General features: G+C 40.2%; 2 protein-coding genes across 9 annotated transcripts; both read left to right on the top strand.

Annotated features, from left to right (window-relative positions):
* Positions 1 to 2,603: 2,603 nt before the first annotated feature.
* gjc2 (gap junction protein gamma 2) lies at positions 2,604 to 13,494 on the top strand. 3 transcript variants are annotated; one of them, XM_068340388.1, is made up of 2 exons: positions 2,604 to 2,742; positions 11,199 to 13,494. In XM_068340388.1, the coding sequence occupies exon 2, from the start codon at positions 11,228 to 11,230 to the stop codon at positions 12,482 to 12,484; it is 1,257 nt and encodes a 418-aa protein (XP_068196489.1). In that variant the 5' UTR covers positions 2,604 to 2,742; positions 11,199 to 11,227; the 3' UTR covers positions 12,485 to 13,494. The 3 variants fall into 3 exon arrangements, 2 of the variants coding, with proteins under 2 accessions (XP_068196489.1, XP_068196488.1); XR_011038819.1 differs by lacking the exon at positions 11,199 to 13,494 and adding an exon at positions 6,602 to 7,388 and having other exon boundaries at positions 2,616 to 2,742; XM_068340387.1 differs by lacking the exon at positions 2,604 to 2,742 and adding an exon at positions 8,860 to 9,216.
* A 6,823-nt stretch (positions 13,495 to 20,317) lies between these two features.
* On the top strand, positions 20,318 to 24,366 carry iba57 (iron-sulfur cluster assembly factor IBA57). 6 transcript variants are annotated; one of them, XM_068340246.1, is made up of 4 exons: positions 20,318 to 20,393; positions 20,557 to 20,806; positions 23,254 to 23,600; positions 23,694 to 24,366. In XM_068340246.1, the coding sequence occupies exons 2-4, from the start codon at positions 20,715 to 20,717 to the stop codon at positions 24,083 to 24,085; spliced, it is 831 nt and encodes a 276-aa protein (XP_068196347.1). In that variant the 5' UTR covers positions 20,318 to 20,393; positions 20,557 to 20,714; the 3' UTR covers positions 24,086 to 24,366. The 6 variants fall into 6 exon arrangements, with proteins under 6 accessions (XP_068196347.1, XP_068196342.1, XP_068196343.1 ...); XM_068340243.1 differs by lacking the exon at positions 20,318 to 20,393 and adding an exon at positions 21,216 to 21,972 and having other exon boundaries at positions 20,672 to 20,806; XM_068340245.1 differs by lacking the exons at positions 20,318 to 20,393; positions 20,557 to 20,806 and adding exons at positions 20,825 to 21,642; positions 21,843 to 21,972.
* The last annotated feature ends 5 nt before the right edge of the window (positions 24,367 to 24,371 follow it).

The raw sequence follows: 24,371 nt of genomic DNA, 5'->3' as shown, positions 1-24,371 counted from the left end.
TAATATTATTAATAAGATGTAAGTGATATGTACTATATACAAACACACACACAAACACATGTAAGAAATACATTTCATATATACGTATATACATATAGGTGTGTGTTCCAGAACTGCCTATAAAATGCTAATGTACAGAATTATGTTCCAGACGCCTTGTGGCACATAGAGACAAGCACTCCCAAAAAATATAAAATCTTTCACAACAATGAAGACTTTGGCAGGAAAAATCAGTCCCCCTTATCCAATGAGGAAAATTAATTCACCCTCTTCCAACGTGGTGTCAAACAACGTAATATAAACTAAAACCAAGGCAGTCAGCTTTGAGCCCCGTCTTGTTCGCTATGGTGATGGACAGGCTGACAGACGAGGTTAGACAGGAATCTCCATGGAATAGGGAGATTCCTGTTTAACCAGGAACAGGTGGAGGAGAAGCTAGAGAGGTGGATGTTTGTCCTGGAGAGGAGAGGAATGAAGGTTAGCCGCAGTAAGACAGAGTACATGTGTGTGAATGAGAGGGACCCAAGTGAAGAGTGAGGTTACAGGGAGAAGAGATCCAAGAAGGTGGAGGATTTTAAGTACTTAGGGTCAACAGTCCAGAGCAATGGAGAATGTGGAAAAGAGGTGAAGAAGCGTGTACAGGCAGGATGGAACGGATGGAGAAAAGTGTCAGGTGTGATTTGTGATAGAAGAGTTTCAGCTAAAATGAAAGGAAGGATGTAAAAAACTGGTGAGACCAGCGATGTTGTTTGGTCTAGAGACAGTGTCACTGAGGAAAAGACAGGAGACAGAGCGGGAGGTAGCAGAGATGAAGATGCTGAGGTTCTCTTTCGGAGTGACCAGGATGGATAGGATCAGGAATGAGTACATCAGACGGACAGCACATGTTAGAGATTTTGGAGACAAAGTCAGAGAGGCCAGACTGAGAGGGTTTGAACATGTCCAGAGGAGATGCTAGGGCTGCCTGGAGACTGTTGTGGACCCAAATTGCAGGAGACAGGCGGGTAAAAGTACAGAGAGTTTATCATAAAAGAAATGTGAAAGAACACAAAATCAGTTGCAAATAGCCTGGTGGTGGCAGGAGGCTGGTGCTCCAGGAACAGGAGGCAATGAGGCACTGAACTGCAGTTAACAAGAAAATAAGAATTGGTTCAGCTGCTCACTGTGAACAAGGAAAGGTACTGACGAGCATTCAAATTCTCTGGATTGCACTACCAAACTAGACGGAATTATCTGGCACAGTAGTGAGAGTCAGGACCAGCTTTATAGTATGGTTGATGACGGTTGAGTGGAACCTGGTGTGCCTCAGTATCACGCCTCCTCCACTCACAAGCCCTGCAGGTCCTGGAAGGAAACGAAAAAGCAAAAAGGAAAACAAAAAAAGCCACACAGCATGCCTACACAAACCCAAACCACAACAGGAGAGAGTGACTATATTGGTAGAAAAATGCTGAGTTTTGAACTGCAATGCAGGAGGCCTAGAGGAAGACCAAAGAGGAGGTTTATGGATGTAGTGAAAGAGGACATGAAGGTAGTTCATGTGAGAGAAGAGGATGCAGAAGACAGGGTTAGATGGAGGAAACTGATTCTCTGTGGCGACCTCTGAAGGGAAAAGCTGAAAGGAGAAGAAGAAGAAGAACCGAGGCAGTCACAGACTGCAACATCCCGTGACAGCCCTGAAGTCAAAATTTTACCCTGACCTACTTGCATACAGGTAGTTCAAAGACCAAAGCTAGTGTTCTGAACTACTTTCATAGATCAAAGCAGCGGCTTTGATCTACAGTCTTACTCACACTGGCCTTCTCCCTCGTCTTCTTGTCTTATCCAGTTCCTGAGTGTACAAAAGTTGATATTTGACCTTTGCTTAGTTTCTCAAGGTCAAGGTCGTTATCACATTTTCATCCCCTTTGCTGCTCGAGTAATGCGCTTTTTGTTTCATCGTTCTATCTACAATGGTTGCGAAGATATTTGGTGGACATAAGAACGGACAGACGAATGAACACACAAACACTGACAATCACAATACATCACCACTTTGAAGCGGGATGTAATAAGATGGATGGATGGATGGATGGATGGATGGATGGATGGATGGGTGGGTGGGTAGGTAGGTAGGTAGGTAGGTAGGTAGGTAGGTAGGTAGGTAGGTAGATAGATAGATAGATAGATAGATAGATAGATAGATAGATAGATAGATAGATAGATAGATAGATAGATAGATAGATAGATAGATAGATAGATAGATAGATAGATAGATAGATAGATAGATAGATAGATAGATACTTTATTAATCCCGGAGGAATTTGTACTTGACTGTAATTGTACTCGATTGTACATGACTACAATATCTATTGTTGTATAATAATTGACTGTCCGTGGTAAAGTTAATAATAATATTAACCTCACATGTCATGAATAGACAAATATGCAAAATCCCAAAGTTCAAGGTTGTGTTGGTTTTGATCTTAGCTACTGTTCATGAGTGAGGAGTTAGAAAGAGTCATCCTGAATTTATCAAATAAACAATCCATGGTCATGGAAAATCCGGCAGAAGGGGGAACAATGGGGCCTTTGGCAGGATGCAGGTCCCCTGAGTGTCCTGCCTGGTGGTGAGGGGTTTCAAGAAAAATGGCCCATTGTCTTTCTCATCCTGCGTTGAGTCTGAGCAGTGAAACGATGCCTCTCGATGTTTGCCCGGATGACCAACCACAGAATAAACTTCTGTTTCAACCATATGGAAAGGTAGGTCTTTTCATTGTTGTGGTTTATGGTGAAAATTCTCATGGATGGAAGATGTTTCATTATTATCTAAAAATGAAGGCTGTATTTGATATATAAATATGGCAGAAATTAAATTAAATTAAAGAAACTATGAATGAGCCACGGTCTTGGTGTTTAGCAGTTAGAAATAGAACAGCACTTGTTTTATTATGACTTGTTTTAATCAAAACAAAAGACAAGCTACAACTCGACTTGAGGGACATGTGAGTCTTTGTTTTACAATCTACTACCAGTGGCCTAAAACAAGTTAAACAGTGGAGTTTATAGTGGCCTCTGAACATTGTGACACCAAAAAAATATCTTTGCTATCAGTGAGTTGTTAGAAAGATAATGTACTGTAATGAAAATTACGATTTGAAATTCATTCATTTTCTACCACGAGTTCGGATCTTGTTGCCATGGTATATTTTCACTTAAAAATGGAAATTATTTTATTTCTGTCTCTGTTATAAAGCATCATAAAACACAATGAAAAAATTATATTTTCTAAAATTGGCACAATACAGTTTCAGAAATATAGAGTGTCGGAATAGCAAAATAGTATGTAACCTGAAAAAATAATTCTGTAATCTGGTACCAGAACACTTCCTGTTTTACTGCAGTCATGTGAACTATTGTGATTTGTAGTTATTGTCATAAAAGTGTGCATCATTTAGCAGAACTATGATTTTTCAGGCGGAAATTGCACAGCGCTTTATCCTTTGTATGCAGCCCTAAATAATCATTAGATTAGATTAAATTAGATTAGTTTACCTGAGATTTATGTGTAAAAGGAAAATATCACACAAGAGTGAAAAAATAATTACTAAAAATGAAATATAGGCACAGTTAGAAAGAGACAAACTGAGATTACCACGTGCAGGTGCGCGTGGTATGAATGGACGTAGGGCAATAAGAGCATGTGTAATTATAGGTAGATGTATTACGTTTGTTAACCTTGAGAAGACTACACTCTGATGCGATGCTCTTCTTTAGGATAATACTCTAGTAGGTCAACTGTTATTTGGTCGCACTACCAGTAGAATTATCTTACATTTCAGTAATGTGAGAGCAAGGGGTTTGTGATTCTGATTCTGATTCTGGTTACATGGCTGCCATCTGGTGGATAAAAATAAATATCACCGATCACACAGAATATAAGATAATGCCAGCCATGCACAAACGTAATTATTCTCAATAAGATGAGTATAGGCAGGAGTGTTCTTGTATTTAAATTATTATTTAAACACTCAAATACATTTAATTTTGATGATTTCTTTTAATATTTTTTATCTTTTTTTTCTTCAGAAATTGCCTTTGATTAGTAGACTTAATCCTATTAGCATGTGCGCTTGTGCAGTTTATATCTGCACATTTATTGTGTAAGTGAGCACCTGGGGCATACAGCTCTTATCAGTGATCCTGAAGCGTAGCTAGAAGTGTCTGGAGTTCACTGAGTCGGACAAGGGCAACAGCAGAAAGGCATCTGGAAGAAAGGAGCTACATCAGACATATCTCCAGCAGTCTAAATGACCCTGACGAGGTCTGCTGCTGCTTTGGGCTTCCCCCGGATCAACTAATGACATAGCCAGTTAAGACAAGATAATGTCAACCATTAAGGTCCTGTGGAGCTGCAAGCAAAGCACTGCTATATTGTTTAATTTGGATGTGTAGTTGTTATGTTTTGCTGCCCTATCAGTAAAGAAAAATTGTCGGCCGATTGAATTTAGTGAACTGATTGCTATTATATTCATTCACTAATTCCTATATCTACTTCACAGAGCCAAACATGAAACAGGCGGGGAAACACACACAAAAAAGTCCAATAAATTCAATGTATCTGTGTGATCTATTTAGGGACTTTGTAAAAGAAAACACAAAAATGTAATGACAGAATCATATGTGTTTCTGAAAACAATCTACATAATATAAAATTTTTATTTATTATATCCTACGTCAAAGCGGTGTTGTATTGTAGGTGATGTATTGTAATTGTCAGCGTTTGTGTGTTAGTCCACACACTAACGTCTGTTAGTCCACCAAATACCTTCGCAACCGTTGCAGATAGAAAGGTGAAACAAGAAACACTTTATTCGGGCAGCAAAGGGGATAAAATGAGAAAATGACCTTGACCTTAAGAAAACCAGGTCTAGGTGAAATTTTAACTTTTGTACACTCAGGAAATGGACAAGATAAAAAGACGAGGGAGATGGCCAGTGTGAGTAAGACCGTAGATCAAAGATACTGCTTTGATCAATGGAAGTCGGTCAGAGCACTAACTCAGGGGTGTCGCCGGATGTTGCAGTCTCTGAGTGCATTGGTTCTTGTTCAGTTTATTTCTTTCTTTCCAGACATGTTATTACAGCAGACTTCACCTTCATCTCTTTTGCAACATCAACAACATCAGAAAAAGAAAAAAAAGGTTGACAGGTAGAAGCCATTTGGCTTGTAATATTACTGTCCCTAGAATCCACAACATCTTGTTATAATATTTATATTTTTCATCTGAGGTATTCTTTGTGATATTAGGGTTTAGGGGTCAACTTAAACAGATGTGGGTGTCTGGAGATTTTTTAGAACTGAATAAGGAATGCTAGTCTCTATTTTCTGTGAGAGCTAGAACAGGGTAATTTACACTAAGTACAGCTAGCTTTACTCATATGTGGGAGATGTAGAGCCACGGCTGAGGGAAGTTGTTGGCATCCACCTCAGGGCTTTTCAACTCAGTTGCTTCAGTGTCCAGAGTCCAGTCTTAGTCAAACTGGCAGTGATGCATTACCCTAAAGGGAGGATAGGCTTTGCCGAGGAACTGGGAGAAAAGTGAACAAATGAGTTGGGACTGCCACCACTCTCAGTCAGCCGATGGGATAGCCCCTCACAGCCTGCTGAGAACAGCTTAATGATAGCAGCGGAAGAGAGAGAGAGAGAGGAGTCAAGGCACTCAGTTGCATGTTTTTGCTCTGGTGTCTTGTGTCACTCCTTCCTCTGAGGGTGGGAGCGCATCCAACTCACATGGTGGAGCTTGATCTGTTACATAAACACAAACCTTCACAGCCCCCAGTTTGCTCGCATCAAGTTTTTTCAGGAAATGCATGTGGTTAAAACTCTTGTAATGACATTGGCGGCAGCCAAAGATAGTTGTGGAGATGTTTGCTCCTCTATGTTGCATCACTTCAGTGCTGCAAACGCTCAGAGCTCCCAGTGACCTCGAAAGGTGAAGCTGTCTGGGACTGCAGAAAAAGGAATGCTGTCAGGATACAATGCATAAAAAACCTCTCCCAATAAAAGAACAGTTCACTCATGGTTAAGCAAGTACATCACAACAATTCAGCTTATTGCTGTTGAATTATATTGAAGTATAATTTAATTACATTAATTAATGTTCACTGTGTTTATTTGTCAGCAGTCATTGTCTGTCAGATACCACCACCAAATTACATCCATTTTACATTTTACACTAAATATAACCTAAACCCTAATGAATATGAAACATCCATTTGGGTGTCACATGATGCCAGTCTTTGTGACAACAGCAATGTCAAACAGTGTCTTACAGGGGAACACTGGAACATGTTCCTGGCTCTGGGCAGTCCAATCAATATTTATCAACATAAACCACAGTTTCCCAAAGCTAGAATAGCCTGGATTGTTCGAGGACACAGGGACATCACATTCAGGACTGTAGTTGTAGTCACTCTATGAACTTGTGCTTTTGTTTGAGTAATTTAAATATTTTAATGCAGTTGTAATTTGTAGCAGGAACTTAATAGCTGAACAAATTGTATAAGAATTATATAAGAAAATCCATCCATCTTCTGAACCGCTTTATCTGCTGTCGCAGGTCACGGGGAGAACATGCAAGCTTCGCGCAGAGTGGGACACGAACCCGGAACTGCCTTGCTGTGCGGCGACAGCGCTACCCACTGCCCCTGTATATGAAAACAAATGCCAAAAATGTCTGGGAGTCATAAAGACCAACTGATTCCTGACTAAAAAATTTGAAAAAGAATTTCAGTAACAGAAGTAAAATACAAGACAATCAGTACTTGTCTTTTGTTCCAATAGAAATAAATATATTGTATATATTGTAATAGAAAAAAAATTACAAACACACATACACAGTTGCAGGAACAAAAGTGTGTAAAAGACATGATCTATAAATAACATGTGGATCATTCATGAAATTTCAGCGAGCATTAATTTTAGATCCTAACCACGGGCAGTGAGTTCTCACTGTCTAGGAACATAAAATCTCGTTGACTATTTTTTGAATGTTCACTTCTCAACTGTCTCTATAGACCATCTGTGTCTTTTGGATGAAGTGAAGATTTTGGATGGAGAGGAATGCATCTCAAAATGAAAGCACGTGCTCATTCATCCCTTAGGGACAGCACATGTCCAAAACCCCAAATGTTCTAGACACTCCAGCAGCATCCCCTGTCTCCTTTTCCTCTGTGCTGCACCAGGGGTGGTTGCTATGCCACAACTCCTCAGTCAAATGGAGAGGGGAACCTTGAAGGCGATGCCTCTGGAGGATGGGTCCAACAGGCCCAGATGGCTGGGCTCTGATAGGGCTTTTGCCTCCTGAGGACTGAAACAGAATCACTGAATAACTTAATAATAAATGCTAGGACTCTTTTATGCTTGTTTTTATGTCATGTCTCCTTTTCTGCCTTGGCTTTCCTGACAAATTAAAGTCATTCTAATATATTGTTTTTAAAAAACATCAAGATATCTAAAAAAATCTAGCTACAATCTGATTGATGGGAGGCTCTCTGGTGTCTCTGGTACTGCTGAACGTTATTCTTCCCTTAATAGCTGTTTACGGGTCATAACTAAGGGCTATTGAGGCCCTTGTGAAAGTAATATTATAATAATATGGTCACTGGGACAATGAGCAGACACATTTTACTGATGCAAGCCAGACCTTAACCCATTTGTCTGCCCTCCATTAAAAGTTTGTACTGTTTCCGAAACTTGACAGCAAGGTCTGGCACAAAGAAACGCAAATGCAGAAATTCCTTTCCAAGTTTAATCTTGAATGAATCACCTCTTGTACATATGGTGTGTTGTTTCAGACTGACAGTTATGGTCTAGGTTACAAATAAATATAGTGACGTGTGTGAGAGTTTGTGCGTGTGAAAGACACTCAGTGGATGAGAAAGACATTTCTGTCCACATATAGCCACTGTTGCTCTCATGTGGAAAAAAATCCATCATGTGCCTCAAGTAACATCTTGTGCTTCAGCACTCCGCTGGCCGGGGCGAGAGGTTGAAGAATAAACATCAAGTTGGAACAGGCAAGGAGTGGGAAAGCAGAGTATGACCCATCCAATTCTGCGTTTTCTGGCCATCTGCCTAAATGGGCAATCTAAATATTATGACATTGGATATGACTGAGCATACCTGCTGGTTACATTCTAGCGGATCTGCACCAAGGAAGGTGCTTTATGTCTTGATGTCCTCAAACTCCCCAAGTCTTTCTCACCAAAATGTGTTTCTTCATAATTGTCGCCTGCTATAAACTGTTATGTAATTGACGGATAATGTAGATTTCTATGTGCCTTTACCTCATTTAATCACTGATGGTGGTGTGTAATTACTTTGGGTTAGTGTTAGATGTGGATATTTGTGAATGTGTGTGTGTGTGTGTGTGTGTGTGTGTGTGTGTGTGTGTGTGTGTGTGTGTGTGTTTGAGAGAGAGAGAGAGAGAGAGAGAGAGAGAGAGAGAGAGAGAGAGAGAGAGAGAGATAGAGATAAAGTGGTGTGGGTTAGTTTGATGGCCTCTTGCATTTTTTTAAAAATGGGTAATACATGCTATCTGTATGTATGTCCAATTCTGCATAAATAGTTGTGATTAAAAGTTTACACATGTAGAGATAGAGAAGAGAGTGAGAAAGAGAGAGAGAGAGAGAGACAGAGAGAGAGAGAAAGAGAGAGAGATGAAAAGAGAGAGACAGAGAGGGGAGAGAGAGAAAGAGAGAGACCTTCATCATCTGTGTTACAAATGTTTCAAATGAATGTTGGGGGGAGTTTGACTGTGTTGCGATCAACACACTCCCTTAGCTGGGTGTTAGTTTAAATCTGCACTATGATATTCTGAAGTCTGAACCCTTGGATGAGGGTCACTTGCCAGAGGAGTTTTTTCAGCCTTTCTGTTTTTTATACTTCATTCTTGGGCAAAAGGCTGGTGTAGTAGAAACCAGACACAAGCCAGAATGGGAGGCATTCACGGCAGTGAGACCTCACTTCTTCACTGGGAGGAAAAACAGGATAAATAGGAAGACCACTTTTGCCGTTGTTTTTTGAATTTGCCATTCTAGACGCTGTCAATGATACAGAGAAGGCTGGAACATGGTAATGGAATTGGTAAATCATGGATCAGAGTGTGCAGGGGATAACTAATGAGAGCAGAGGACACCGTCAGGATGGGAAATGCATGTGCTACTTTTCCAGGTGGGTAGCTTCAGTTAATGGTTCTACCATAAAGAATCAATATGATAGAGGTATTATGTCAAACATGCTACATAAAGTTTGGGCTGATGGAATTCTGTGTTGTTTATGAGGTCCTGAGTCTTGATGGAATTTTCATTCCATTGCAGTAGTCCTTCAAACATGAATATTCTGCAATGTTGAAAGAAGATATTATATTTATATCTTATTTCCCCATATATTTCCCCATTGTGTGGACTATTAAAAGGTGGTGGATTCTATTTATATGTTATTATGTTATATTCATATTTACTAACAGTACAATGCATATTTTGTAAATAGAAGAGATCTCTGCCTTTGTTGACTATGAAATACTTGGTTTACAACTATTGAAAATCTCAGTCTTCCCTAAGTTCTTAAGCTCTTAAAACATAAATATTTCTCTATTGGTGCCAACTAAAATTACAGATGATCATTTAAAAAAAGGTCTGTATTTTGTAAAAAATTTAAAATAATTAAGTGTTCTTATAATTAAATTTTTGCTGTCATTGCAAAACCTCTGTAGCTGATATCATGATATGATTAGATGTGTTCTTGGAACATTTAAAGCCTAAGGGCTTTAAATGCCTAAGGGCCTAAATTTATGTCTTTATAAGAAAAAAACAGGATCCCATTTTTTTATTTTTATATTTTGTAAGCTAAACTTCATGTACTTTGCTTTTCCACATCTGAATGTATCATTCTTAATAATTAGTAAAATTTAATTATTATTTTTTAAACAAGATTAAAAATCTCTTTTTAAAGGACTCCAGTTTAAAATTTCAACGTGATTTCAAATGATCAATATATGAAGCTGTAACTCACACAGTTATTAGTCACTTCAGGGTGTGCTGACACATACAGTAGAATATTTAAAACGATAAACGATTTCGGTTTAATATATACAACTTTGGAGTAAATCCTCACTCTGACCGGCCGGTCATGCTGTCTCGGGGCAGACAGGAGATGCCCACCATAGTTGCCATCTGTCTCCATGTGGCTGTACCCCTCCCCAGTGTCAGCAGTGCTGGATCTAGAGGGAAGGCCTCCTGGCATTCCAACAAGCGGCTCCTGTTCACTCAGATGGCAGGAGAGATGGCACATCCTACACTAGGGAACACAGTGCCGCAGTCATGAGATCAACATAAGCTCTGCAACTACTTCCCATCAACAAAGGGACAGACGCGCTGTACTATCTCCTCATCGCATCGCAGCTTCATTTACCTCATAGTGATTCTGACTGTGAGGAGAGTATGACAGCATATCATCTCTTTATGTGTGTGTATGCGTGTGTGTGTGTGTGTGTGTGTGTGTGTGTGTGTGTGTGTGTGTGTGTGTGTGTGTGTGTGTTTGTGTGTGCAACGTTTTCACCGTTGTGATAATGGCATGGGGGGATTTTTGTAGCGACATTTTCCCCTGTTTTTGAAACCAATCTTTGCCAGTGTTACTGTTTTACGAAGTGTTTCAATCAGCTGAAACAATATATTAGAAATAGTGCGTGCTGTGTGCAATAGAATAACGTCACTCTGCTCATCAAGGACATGATTCAATAAAGGTCATTGTTCTGTGTTTGATATTGCAAACGAATGCCTCCTTTTGGATCAAGTACCCCTGCGCAGATAAATACAGTTGCTTGAGACATGTGTTAAATACATTTCATTGCTAATAAATTGTGTGACATGCAGTTGCAAATGATACAGCAGCATCTTCTCAAGATTACATGTGAGTCATTTCATTGATTCCAAACTGGCCATAACTATAATCAGTTTTAGTCTGGACCAGCTTTGTACTGACATAAAAACACAGACATTTATGTCATAAAACTAAAGAGAATATATCGTGTGGTTGAAATGAGAGGTTACGAAGGAATTAAATTCCTAGTGCTACTCATCTAAAATTAATCTGCATCTCACACCTTTAATTCAATGCCTTCCTGGATCTTAATTAATTTTTTATTCTTTCTACAGGTTCTAATTGAAACATTTGCTAGAGAAACATGAGCTGGAGCTTTCTTACTCGTCTTTTGGAAGAGATCCACAACCACTCCACATTTGTGGGGAAAGTGTGGCTGACCGTGCTCATCATCTTCCGCATTGTTCTCACGGCAGTCGGAGGCGAGTCCATCTACTCAGACGAGCAGTCCAAGTTCACCTGCAACACCAAGCAGCCAGGTTGTGACAATGTCTGCTATGATGCCTTTGCCCCTCTCTCGCATGTACGATTCTGGGTCTTCCAGATCATCATGATTTCTACCCCTTCCATAATGTACATGGGATATGCCATCCACAAGATAGCCCGAAGTTCAGACATGGAGAAAAATAAACTCAAGAGGCTCCACAAGAAGCCTCTTCCTCACTCCAGATGGAGAGAAGCTCACCAACTGGAAGATGTTTTAGAAGAGGATGAAGATGATGATGCAGAGCCCATGATCTATAGCAATACACTGGAGGTGGAGGAGGCAAAGCCTGAAGCTGTGAGCAGCACCAGTAAAGGCCAACCAAAGCATGATGGTCGCCGTAAAATTATGCAGGAAGGCCTGATGAGAATCTATGTTTTTCAGCTGATGTCTCGAGCTATTTTTGAAATTGCTTTCCTTGTAGGACAGTATCTCCTTTATGGTTTTCGAGTTAGCCCATCATATGTATGCAACAGGGTCCCTTGTCCACACAGAGTGGACTGCTTCATCTCCAGGCCCACGGAAAAAACAATCTTCCTCCTTATCATGTATGTGGTAAGCTGTCTTTGTCTTGTGCTAAATGTTTGTGAGATGCTTCACTTGGGAATTGGCACTTTTCGAGATACCCTTCGCTTAAAGAGGAAGAGGGGCCATCGTACACCTTATGGCTATCCATTCTCTCGCAACATCCCAGCCTCCCCTCAAGGGTACAACCTCGTAATGAAAACAGAAAAACCTGCCAGGATCCCCAACAGCCTCGTCACCCACGAACAGAACGTAGCTAATAAGGATCACGAGCAGCAGTGCACCAGCCCAGATGAGAACATACCATCTGATCTGGCCAGCCTACATCGGCACCTACGGGTTGCCCAGGAACAGCTCGATATGGCCTTTCAAACATATCAAACCAAAAACAACCAGCAAACCTCCAGAGCCAGTAGTCCTGTGTCTGGAGCTTCCATGGCAGAGCAAAATCGAGTTAATACAGTACAGGAGAAACAAGGCGCACGGCCAAAATCTTCCACAGAGAAGAGTGCAACCATTGTGAAAAATGGAAAGACCTCTGTCTGGATCTAGGGATGAATCTAATTAAGTATATTAATAATAACAGCTGGGACAGGCTCCAGCTCCTGCAAGCCGCGACAGCGGATAAAGCGGTTTGAACTTGAATAATAAAAACAAAGTTGTAGGACTCTTGGAATGCACTGTGACAGAGCTGGACGATGTGTAATAGCAACTTAAAAAATCTGTGCCACCACTTGAAGGACAACAATAAAGTTTTTGGGAGTAAAAAAAAAAAGCACTTCACAAAATTATCAATTCTACTATTATGAGGGGGGTTTTTTCTTCCTTTTTTTGTTGCTGTAATGTTTCACTTTGTGCTTGCCATAGCTTTTGGACATGATTAACATAGATCGTTAAACATCTCTAATTCCAATTTAAATACAGACTGCTTGGAGCTATTCATCTGATCTACCCTTGACTGCAGCTGAACTTATTTATTTGAAGAATTTCAACTATGCAAGAGTGATTTAATTTTGAATCTAAATCTACAAAGTCAGTGAAAATACTGAGAAAGATGAATGGTGATCAGTTTCTGAAGAATGCTGTTTTTCTTTGAATGCTGTTTGTCTTTGGAAAACTGGGTGTTCTGTTTTTGGCATTTCAGATTATGTGTGGATGATTACTGCTGGAAGCAGATTCAAAGTAAAATAAGTCAATGAAGATAATGAAGAAGAGCTGTGTCACTGAAGGCTAAACATCTGCTCAGTGTGGTGTTCTTCATTGCATGAAATGCCTTTATCAATTCTAGAATCTGATTTTCCCTGGTAAATACTGATTTTCTCCACTGTGAAGGAGTTGCATGCTTACCAACTGGTGACATACAGTATGCACAGGCTTCAGTAGAAACCCCATCCTTGGCTACACAATTAGTTCTACATGTATCTTATGTTAGGTTTTTCTGTCATTGAAGCAGTATGTAATATTTAATCCTGCCTTCACTTTTGCCATACAACAAAGTGCCTCAAACTTTTTAAGACTGTTTTAGTATTTTATTCATGAAAAATTAAAAATAAAAAAAATTGAACCACTGAGTTTATGTTTTATAAGTGATACTTGTTGCTCTGTTTTATAATGCTGATAGCATATGAGTGTTTCTGGAACTATGAAACGTTCTCTCAATTTTGAGAGAAAGTTTAAAGAGATGAGTGTTTTTACAATATAAATGTTTCATTTTTTGTGACAATAAAAAAAAATCGCACCAAAGCCTGAGCAAAATACAGATATGTAGAATACTTCACTGGACCCTCATTACTTAAACTGATTAACCATTTGATGCTGGGTAGGAGACACATTGCTCCCCTAGACCCTAAAGTATGTGGAATTCTTCTTCAAAGAAGAATGGAGCCGTAAATTCATAAAAAGATGCTTAAAGCAGGAAAAAAAAAAGTATTGATGCAGGATATATACTGTAGTTTTGATAACCTGAAGAAGCACAATTTTGCAAAAATTTGGGAAAATTTCATGAAACAGGAAAAGCGGCACATTTCTTGAACAGCTGAGCATGTGTGTATTTTAAACATTTTGACATTATTCATGGAGCCAAAGCCTGCTTTCATGGTTATTAATTACTGAAAGGGTAAAACCAGTTGTCACTAAGAATAACCTACAGCACAAGGGAATGGATCTGCAACAGGAAAACACAACACTAATCCACAAATCATGACATGAAAAATTATCACGAAATTCAAAGTAATAAAAACATAAAATGGGTATGAAATGAAAGACATCATGTCAATTTGTAATGAACTAAAAAAGAAATTTAAGAAGTGCTGGATCAGGAGAACTCTTTATACTATTTTTTGCCAATCATTCCAATCCCAAAATGTCATCAGTGAGCTTTCATAAAACTCTAGCATTTTATTGTCCAAGTTCTTGCAGTTTTGTTATAAACAGGCTTGCATCTTTTAAATAATATACCTGGTAATGAGTTACACGTTTTGATTTTTAACACATTAAATGTGTGTTTCCCCATCTGCTGAGGAGTTTTACTGAGCAGTTAATGTTTATAGACCTTGCATACAATGCTTGTTCAGCACTTTAACATTTTAATTAGTTGAAAAACAAATTTTACTGTTGAGTGAAGTCAGTCTTATTGCTAATAATAATACAGCAGTTACAGAGATTTATAATTTTCAGTACAAAAAAAAGCTAGCAATATACATTATATAGGATCTGTTTTGTTGCGATAGGCCTGACTCTGAAAATAGAAATAATGCTACCTCCAAGGAGGGAAAATGGTTCTTCATTTCATTGCATATACACAAAACACAATATAACATGCTATGTCAAATTAAACCTAGTCTAAATAGCCCTATGTTAAGTTTTAACATGGCATTGCAGAGTCTAATTCAACAATCAAGTAATTATTTATAGTCACAAAAGCATATTGTTGTTGTTGTAGTTACCAGGATGACATCACGTTACTATAAACTGCCTCATGTCACTTTAAATAATACCTTCTAATTCCTTTGAAGTGAAAACCCACACCTGACATTCATGCGTTTGTCTTCATCAGAGTTAGAATATATGATTTTGCATTATATGGATCTATTTTTGTTTACAAATGACGTTTTGCCTTTCACGTCAAACCCACTTGAATCTGAATATGCACTGCGCCACTATTTTCCTATTTAAACTTCAAATTTGAACTGTCTATGCTGTAACCTCAGGAATATAACAACAAGTTAGAATTCTGTTATTACTAGCAGTTTTTTTTTTTGTTTCCAGCATTTTTTTGAGTTTATTCCACTGATTGTAATGAGGTAAAGTTTTGGCGCTAACTGAGACACAGCTCCAGGTCATGTGACTGACAGTGACATGGAGAAGTTAAAGGGTAATACAGGCATGTGTTATTTTGTCTGTTTAGAAGCAGAGGCGCAGAAAAGAGACATGGGGAGATTAATTAACTTTTGTCTTCCACAGGACATCAAAATAAAAGGAAAAAATAAATAAATTGTGATTTATCTTTTTTGCCTCCCCATCCCCATCCACATCCACATTACATTGGTGCTGTGACCTTCTGGATCGTCAGATCAGCTTGATGCTCATCGCCGTGGATACTGTGCTGTTACTCTGACCTATATTTCAAGTTTACTGTATGGTTATTTTTATGGAAGACTGTGGTTGGGCATGAGGGCTTTGATTGTTATTAGCAGTGATTTGGTTGTTTCATGTTTATTTTTTTACTATAACATTCCCGTTCTGTTATATATGTTCATTCATTCATCTTCCAACCCGCTTAATCCGCTAACGCAGGTCGCGGGGTAGCCAGCGCCTGTCCTGGCAGTCTCAGGGCGTGAGGCGGGGGACACTCCGGGCACGACGCGAGTGTACCGCGGAGCCACATACAAACAAACAATCATTCACACACACCCCTATGGTCAATTTGGGACCGGCCAATCAACCTGAAGCGCATGCTTTTGGAGGTGGGAGGAAGCCGGAGAACCCAGAGAGAACCCATGCAGACACGGGGAGAGCATGCGAACTCCGCACAGAGCGGGACTCGAACCCGGGTCCGCCGTGTTGTGAGGCAGCAGCGCTAACCACTGCGCCACCGTGCCGCCCGGTATATGTTTTATTTGTTTTTACGAATACACAATGCAGGTATTTTTGAGGGCTATCAACTATGATAATTAAGGATAACTTTGCTAGCCCTAAGTTGCCAAAAGGTAGAGGTGCTTGGCTCAACAGTTTGGTCAATAGTGGAGCTGTGGGATACTCAAGGCCTTATCTGATGACTGTCATGAAGACTCAGGTTTAGGTCAGAGCCCGGGTCATACTCCCGCTAGTGGGTTTGTGTGGGTGGATCCGTCCACATCTGGGTGCGGCTTAGAAGCCATTCACTAACTCACAGATATGGTGGGTCAGTTAAATGCCCAGGTTGGTGAATCCATTGTTGCAAAGCTGATGTCAATTGGTGTTGTTAACAGTAATAGTGACCCCCAGAATGCTTCTATCACCCTACACATGCGCAGTGGCTCTGAAAGATATGACTTACCTTGTGTGACAGTCTTGTTAAATCTGATAAGGGACTGCTGACATTCAGGGGTGACAAGAAGGATAATAATAATAATAATAATAATAATAATAATAATAATAAAATAATAATAATAATAATAATAATAATAATAATAATAATAATAATAATAATAATAATAATAATAATAATAATAATAACAATCACAATCATAATCATAATCATAATCATAAAGGATTATATTTATATAGCGCTTTTCTGGACACTCAAAGACGCTTTACATTGGATCCATTATTCATTCATTCCTCATTCATACTTGGTGATGGTAGACTACGTATGTAGCCACAGGTGCCCAGGGGGCAGACTGACAGAGGCGTGGCTGCCAATCTTAGCCTACGGCCCCTTCGACCACCACAGGAATAATCATGCACATTCACACACCAGCGAGTGCCCCACTGGAGGCAAGGAGGGTAAAGTGTCTTGCCCAAGGAAACAACGACAAATGACTCGGCGGGAGCGGGAATCGAACCGGCAATCTTGAATCACTGGACAACCCGCTCTACCACTGAGCCACGACCGCCCCTATAAATAAATAAATACTCAGTCCAGGAATGGATTGACATGGCTAAGACTCACCTCTGAAAAAAGAGGTTCCTGTGTATTACCATGCATACACATAACCCTAACCCCTAACCCTAACCTCTTACCCTAGCCCTAACCCTACCCTGACCCTATTTCTACACCCTAACCCCTAAACTTAATCCTAACCCTTAACCCCCTCACCCTAACCGTAACACCGAACCCTTACCCCTAACCGCTAACCCCAATACTAACCCTAACCCCTTATCCTAACCCTAACCCCTCCTAAGCCTAACCCTACACCCTTACCCCCAACCCCTCACCCTAATCCCTAACCTTAAACCCTAACCCCTAACCCTACCCTAACCCCTAACCCTAACCTCGCCCTAACTCTAACCCTAACCTCTAACCCTAACCCCTAAACCTAACCCTATCCTCTAACCCTAACTGTATCCCCTAACCCTAACCCCTAACCATAAGCCTAACCCCTAACCTTAACCTGAAACCCTAACCCTAAGCCATAACCCAAACCCTAACCACTAACCCTAACCCCCTAACACCTAACCCTAACCCCTAACCGTAACCCTAACCCCTTAACCCTGAACAAACCCTAACCCTAACCCCTAAACCTTGCCCTTACCTCTAACCTGAACCCCTAACCCTTACCCTAACCCCTAACCCTAAGCCTAACCCTTAAACCTAACCCCTAACCCTAACCCTCACCTTACCCTAACTGTCAGGTTCAAGCAACCTAGAACATTTAAAACACACTCACAAAAAGGAGAAGACAACAGCTATATTTTTACTCGCGAGGAGAACGGACAGAGATGTGCTCAATTACAGATCTCCAACCCGTTCTCAACATGTCTCTGCCGAATCCTCTTCTTTATTGTCTTGGGGCGTTCCCTGTTTACATTATTTTTATAAGGGATGGGGGGCAGAAAAACAACAGTAATACAACACTTGTGGCATGATGCCATAAAAGAGTTAATAATTCTTCTTTTTACGGCATCCTGCCCTTAAAAGACAACAACCAGGCACATTCCTGACTAGCAGTTCAGAGGTCATGCCCTGCTCAAGGGACCTCTACTATCACTCCGGTGATCCCCCTGCTGATGTTGTCTCCCTAAAAAATAACTCAATACATAGCAAGACACTTACACACAGATATAAACATTTATATGGTAATGCTATGTAGTACAAAGAATAAAGGAATATAAAAGTAAATATGAGATAACTTATATACATTATTCTAGCACTAACCTTAACCCTAACCCCTAACCCTAACACTAAACCCTAACCCTGACCCTAACCCCTAGCCCTTTCCCCAAAATCCTAACCCTACCCCTAACCCTAACCCTGAGTATTTACAATCATTCCTGAGATTGATAGAAAATGTTCAGCCTTCACCACTCCCATGGGCCTGTTTGAGTACAATCGTTTGCCGCAGGGCCTGCAACAGTCTTGGGAGTTTCATGGGCATGATGACCAGCATTTTTGGGGACCAGAAGTACATGAGTTTGGTATGCGATTTGGATGATCTGTTGGTGTTTTCACCCAAGGAGGAGACTGCTTTACAGTGGTTGTAGGTGGTCTGGACAGACTGTGTGCTCATAACCTGAAATTGGCCCCCAAGAAAATTTTTTTCTTCTGTCAGTCTGTTAGATTTCTTGGCCATATTGTGACTGAACGTAGTGTTTTGACAGACCCCAGTAAGGTTGAGAGTATAACAAGCATGAGAAGTACTGACCTCATGGAATTTGATGGTGTAACCCTATCCCAGAGATGGGTTAGGTCGTTTTTAGGGATGGTAAATTATTATCAACACTTTGTTTCTAGGTACTCTGGCATTGCAAAACCTCTGTTTGATCTGCTAAAAGTGGGTCAGAAGGTGGCAAGAAGAAAAAAAGAAGCTGTTGAGCAGGAAGTTGTGTGCGGCTGATTGGACTCCGAATCAGGAACAGGCTTTTGAAGATCTTAAGTCTTCTTTGGTTCATAGTGTTGTCCTTGTCCTTGTTGTCTCGACTTCTCATGTGCTTTCTTACTATGGACTGATACGTTTTTAGATGGCATAGCTGCGTTTTTGTCTCAGGTGTGGTTTTGTCTCAGGTCCTTGTGTCAGTCACAAAGGAACTACCCAGCGCACCTTGAGTTTCTGGCTCTGAAATGGTCAGTTTGTCACAAGTTCAGTCACTGGCTTAAAGGTCATAAATTCACAGTCAGGACTGCCAATCCATTGACTCACATCCTCACGAAACCACGGTTGGACTGTTGTGAAAAACGTTGGGTGGCCAGATTGGCAAGTTATGACTTTGATATCAGGTATATACCAGGCCCACAGAATGTGGTCACTGATGCCTTGAGTTGTGTATTTAACAGGGTTAAAAACGTTGTTTATTTTTGAGTATTTCATTTTTCATTTATGTTGGGATTGTGTGAAGTTTATCTTATTATTGTTCTTATTCGCTCATGTTTACCGTGGAGATTGGCTTGTGCACACTTTGTGGCTCCTGTACTTTTCGTGTTTCCGTAGCCCCTCCCGTCTATCCCCCAGAATGATGTGCTGTATTGCTGGGGGTAGGTTGCATGTGGGAGCCCTGCTCTGCTATTTTCCTATTTAAACTTCAAATTTGAACTGTCTACGTCACATGTCAAACTCAAGGCCCGGGGGCCAAATATGGCCCACCCCATCATTTTATGTGGCCCGCGAGAGCATAAACGGTTAGAGTGTCGAAAAATAAACAGGTCAAAAGCGTGCTTTTACCTGAAACAGAGGTGCAGAAAGGAGACATGGGGAGATTAAAAATCAAAATAAAAGGAAAAAAACTAATTTGTGATTCATCTCTTTGCCAAAGTGAATTATATACACCGTAAGTGGTAAGTTTACGTGTAATGACAGATGGAAAATTAACAAGATATTGGGAAATCACAGCAAAACAACTGAAAACACGGGAAAAAAGAAAAGAGAAAGCTAAAATAATCAGCAAATTAGCTTAGTTACTCGATACAACTTCAACTACAAAACTGATGCACTTTCATTTCATAATGATGAGAAATATTAACTATGAATTTAATGATGTATTCTAACCATTGGAAAAGAGCATGCAATCATTTGTCTGCTTACGTTCATTTTTTCCTATCAAAATATTTTACGTTGATCAAGGGATACTTAACATAATTAAATAATTTAAGGAAAGTACATTACTGTACTGAAAAAGTTTGAGAACCTTTGGTTCAGTAAACTGCGGTCGGCGGTCCCGAGCGGCGCCGTGAGAGTCGCGCAAGGCATTGTGGGAATTAAAGATGGAGAACTCGTAGGGGGTTCGCCCAGCCTTGCGTATCCGACCTCCGCTGATAACAGGCAGAGTAAGCGCTAAACATACAAACTTTGATTCTCCTTTGACAACATACAAAATGGGACTATTTGTTGTCGCTAGAGGTGCGTTCACGACCTCAAGCTGTCTTCGTGTTCACGCCAGAAGTTTCGTCGCTCGATATTTAGGCGTAACGTTTCTTTCCGGTGCCTCAGCTCCAGCCTGGATCCGTGTCAGGAGCTACAGCCGTGACACGACTGACGACGGAGACGTCAACAGACAGTTCGTCTGTTATCACCTGACTCACAGAACCTTGCTGAAGATCCAAGGACAAGACACCGGCCCGTTTCTTCAGGGGATTATAACCAACGACATGGAGCTGCTGCAGGAGTCAGGGCAGACAGCCATGTACTCACACATGCTAAATGTACAAGGAAGAACCCTGTATGACATCATATTATACAGGTACAGCACTTAATTATATTGAGTGTGATGCCCATGGTTGTGTAAGGGCGTGACTCCTTATCTTGACGAGCACTTACCACTCAGATGGCTCAGACACTGGACTATGAACGACCGGTGCCGGTCATATAAAGATAATATGAAAATGTTTATTTCAGTAATTCCATTCAAAAGGTGAAACTTGTTATATTCATTATACACAGACTGATATATTTCAAAAGATAATTTCTCTTAATTTTGATGATTTTACCTGAATACTAATGAAAATCCCAAAATAAGTATCTCAGGAAATTAGAATATTGTGGAAAGGTTTAATATCAAAAAAAACAAACACTTGTTGCCACACTCTAATCAACTAATGAACCCAAAACATCTGCAACGGCCTTTAAATTTTAGACTGCTACATCTGTAGGTGAGACAATCATGGGGAAGACTGCTGACCTGACAGTTGGCCAAGAAACAACCACTGACACCTGGTACAAGGAGGGCAAGACACGATTGTGCTTAAGAGGCTGGCTGTTCACAGAACTCTGTGTCCGAGCACATTAGTAGAGAAGCAAGGGACGGAAAAGATGTAGTAGAAAAAAAGTGTTCAAGCAACAGGGATAACCGCACCCTAGAGAGGATTGTGAAAAGAAATCCATTCAAAAATGTGAAGATGCACAAAGAGTGGACTGCAGCTGGAGTCACTGCTTCAAGAACCACCTCACACAGATGTATGCGAGACATGGGTTTTAGCTGTCACATTCCTTGTTTCCAAGCCACTCTTGAACAAGAAACAGCGTCGGAAGCATCTCGTCTGGGCTAAAGACAAAAAAGACTCATGTTCTCTGATGAAAGTAAGTTTTGCATATCCTTTGGAAATCAAGGACCCAGAGTCTGGGGAAGAGAGGAGAGGCACAGAATCCATGTTGCTTAAGGTCGAGTGTAACGTTTTCACAATCAGTGACGGTTTGGGGTGCCATGTCATCTGCTGGTTTTGGTCTACTGTCTTTTCCTAGGGTCATGATCAACTCAGCCATCTTCCAAAATGTTTCAGAGTACTTCATGCTGCCTGCTGCTGACCAACTTCATGGAGACTTCATGAAGTCTCAACTTCAACGCCTGTGCACAGGCGGCGAGTCCTTTTGGAAAAGCTACCAGTACCTGGCTTAAGGAAAATATACGGGGTAATTGAAGATGCAATATGCCAGACTGAACAAAGTAGAAGAGCCACTAACAGACACCTCCGCTGTCATAACACCTGAGCCGGGCAACAGACTGACTCCGTGCCACGCCACATTGCTGCAGTGATTCAGGCAAAAGGAGTCCCAATGAAGCACTGAGTGCCATACGTGCTCATACTTTTCATGTTCATACTTTTCAGTTGGCCAACATTTCAAGAAATCCGTTTTTGTGTATTATAATTTTCTGAGATACTGAATTTGGGATTTTCAATAGCATTCTGGTTTGATCAAAATTAAGAGAAATACACATTTGTTATTAGAGAAAAATTACATTTCATTAGTGGTAGTTTTCTTCTGAAAACAAGTCCAAAATTTGATTCTATAACACCATGCTTTCACTTTCCAGTTCCACAATGATCAATCCTGTTGTTTTTGTGGGACTGAAAAAACATGTTTTTGAAATTATCTGTAATTAGATTTTTTTTTAAAAAGGGATAAAAAATCTTCTTTAATTCAATGAAACCTCTTGATGGCCTGTTGACAATACACCAAGTGTGAAATACTGTATTGTATTGCACACTTTCAGAAAATGTCGGAAACACATCTGAATGACATGTTTACCCATTTGAATTACATACAACTGATGTCAGTGTTTGGTGTGACGCTGCGCATCTAATCCAGCCACAATCATTTTTTGAAGTAGTTATCAAGATAGATTCTTAATCCCGGAGGAATTCTCACAAATTGTAGCATATCAGATTGTAGCATATTATTATAATTTATAATAGATTTTATTTTTCTTCAATTTTATTTTATTAATTTCAAAGTTTGTCTTTTTTTTGTGAACTTGTGATAAAAATAGGATCAGGGTACTCATAATAAACTGGAAAAATATTTGTAGTTCGTGGTAACTCTGTGTTATCTTTGACATTTAATTCTATCGTTGGTTTTTGCTGCAGCTGTTAAAATGGGATAATTTTATTCCTTGTTTATGTTTATGGCCTTCGGTGACATGTCTTTTATCATAGCTCTGCTCAAGGTCACCTAATCAGCCAATAAAAGTAGGAAAACTTGTGTCGGTGCTGTGATTAAAAACTTGGATCATGAGTAAGACCATTAACCTAGATAAACCCTAGAGTTACTGGAAAACTGATTCTGCATCATAAAAATTTCTTGTCACACAATCTATAAATTATGCTTGTAATGAAATCATCGTGAACTTTTTAATGTGGATTTTCTCTTTTCTGGGATGCTAACATTCTATTTTAAAAAAATTTTTTTTAGTCTGAAAACCATTGATTCGGGACATGGAGTTCTCCTGGAGTGTGACCACACGATGAAGGACTCAGTTTTGAAACATTTAAAGATGTACAAGATTCGGAGAAAGGTCACCATCAGCCCATGTCCAGAGCTCTCTGTATGGGCGGTGCATCCCAAAAACAGTCCAGATCAAGAGGCCAGAAAACTGGAGATCTCATCACCTAACAAAGTTCTGGTGTGGGAGAATGATCCTCGGATTCAGGAGATGGGCTGGAGATTGGTGTTGGATAGTCAGATGAACCCCTTGGATGTCATTACATCATGTCAGAAAGGTGACATAGAGGAGTATCACAGACATCGCTATGCAATAGGTAAGGTGAGAATTCATGAGGTTTTTAAAACCGAGATGCACATGTATTGTTGACATTGATAAGTCTGTTTCCTCTACTGTCACTGTTATCTAGGACTTCCAGAGGGTGTGAAGGACCTTCCTCCCGGAGTGGCACTACCTCTAGAGTCAAATCTTGTCTACTTGCAGGGTATCAGCTTCAGCAAGGGCTGCTACATTGGCCAGGAGCTCACAGCCAGGACTCATCACACTGGGGTGGTTCGCAAACGCCTAATGCCAGTACGCTTGTCAGTTCCAGTTGAAGATGTAGAGGAAGGAGCTGCACTTCAAACCCATTCAGGCCAGCCAGCTGGGAAGTACCGAGCAGGAGTTGGAGAACTGGGTTTGAGCCTAGTCCGCATGACTTATGCCAAAGAATTGTTGACAGTCAAATCTTCCGACAATTCCATAGTGACACTTGAGGCCTCTGTGCCAGACTGGTGGCCTGAAGACATGAAAGTCGACTGAAGAGGACGTTGAACAGTTCTCCTCAAATGTCATGTACGTCTTAGCCGACAGACTTCTCATTGACAGAACCCTGAAGTACAATATGTTATTGCTTTACAGCTGTGTGTCACTAATCCATTTTTGAAGGCATTTCTTTTATTCAAAAGTCAGATGTTTTTTCCTGTAAAATCTCAGGCACTATTCACCACCATTATTCTTCCAACAGATCTTTCGCAGAACTATTCAAGAGGGTATTTACACTGTGTTGTGGTATTTGAATTCTTTAAATAAAAATGCAATATAGAAA

This window comes from Antennarius striatus, chromosome 18 (assembly GCF_040054535.1).
Source record: "Antennarius striatus isolate MH-2024 chromosome 18, ASM4005453v1, whole genome shotgun sequence".
NCBI lineage: Eukaryota > Metazoa > Chordata > Actinopteri > Lophiiformes > Antennariidae > Antennarius > Antennarius striatus.
This window is presented reverse-complemented; position numbering and strand designations above follow the sequence as displayed.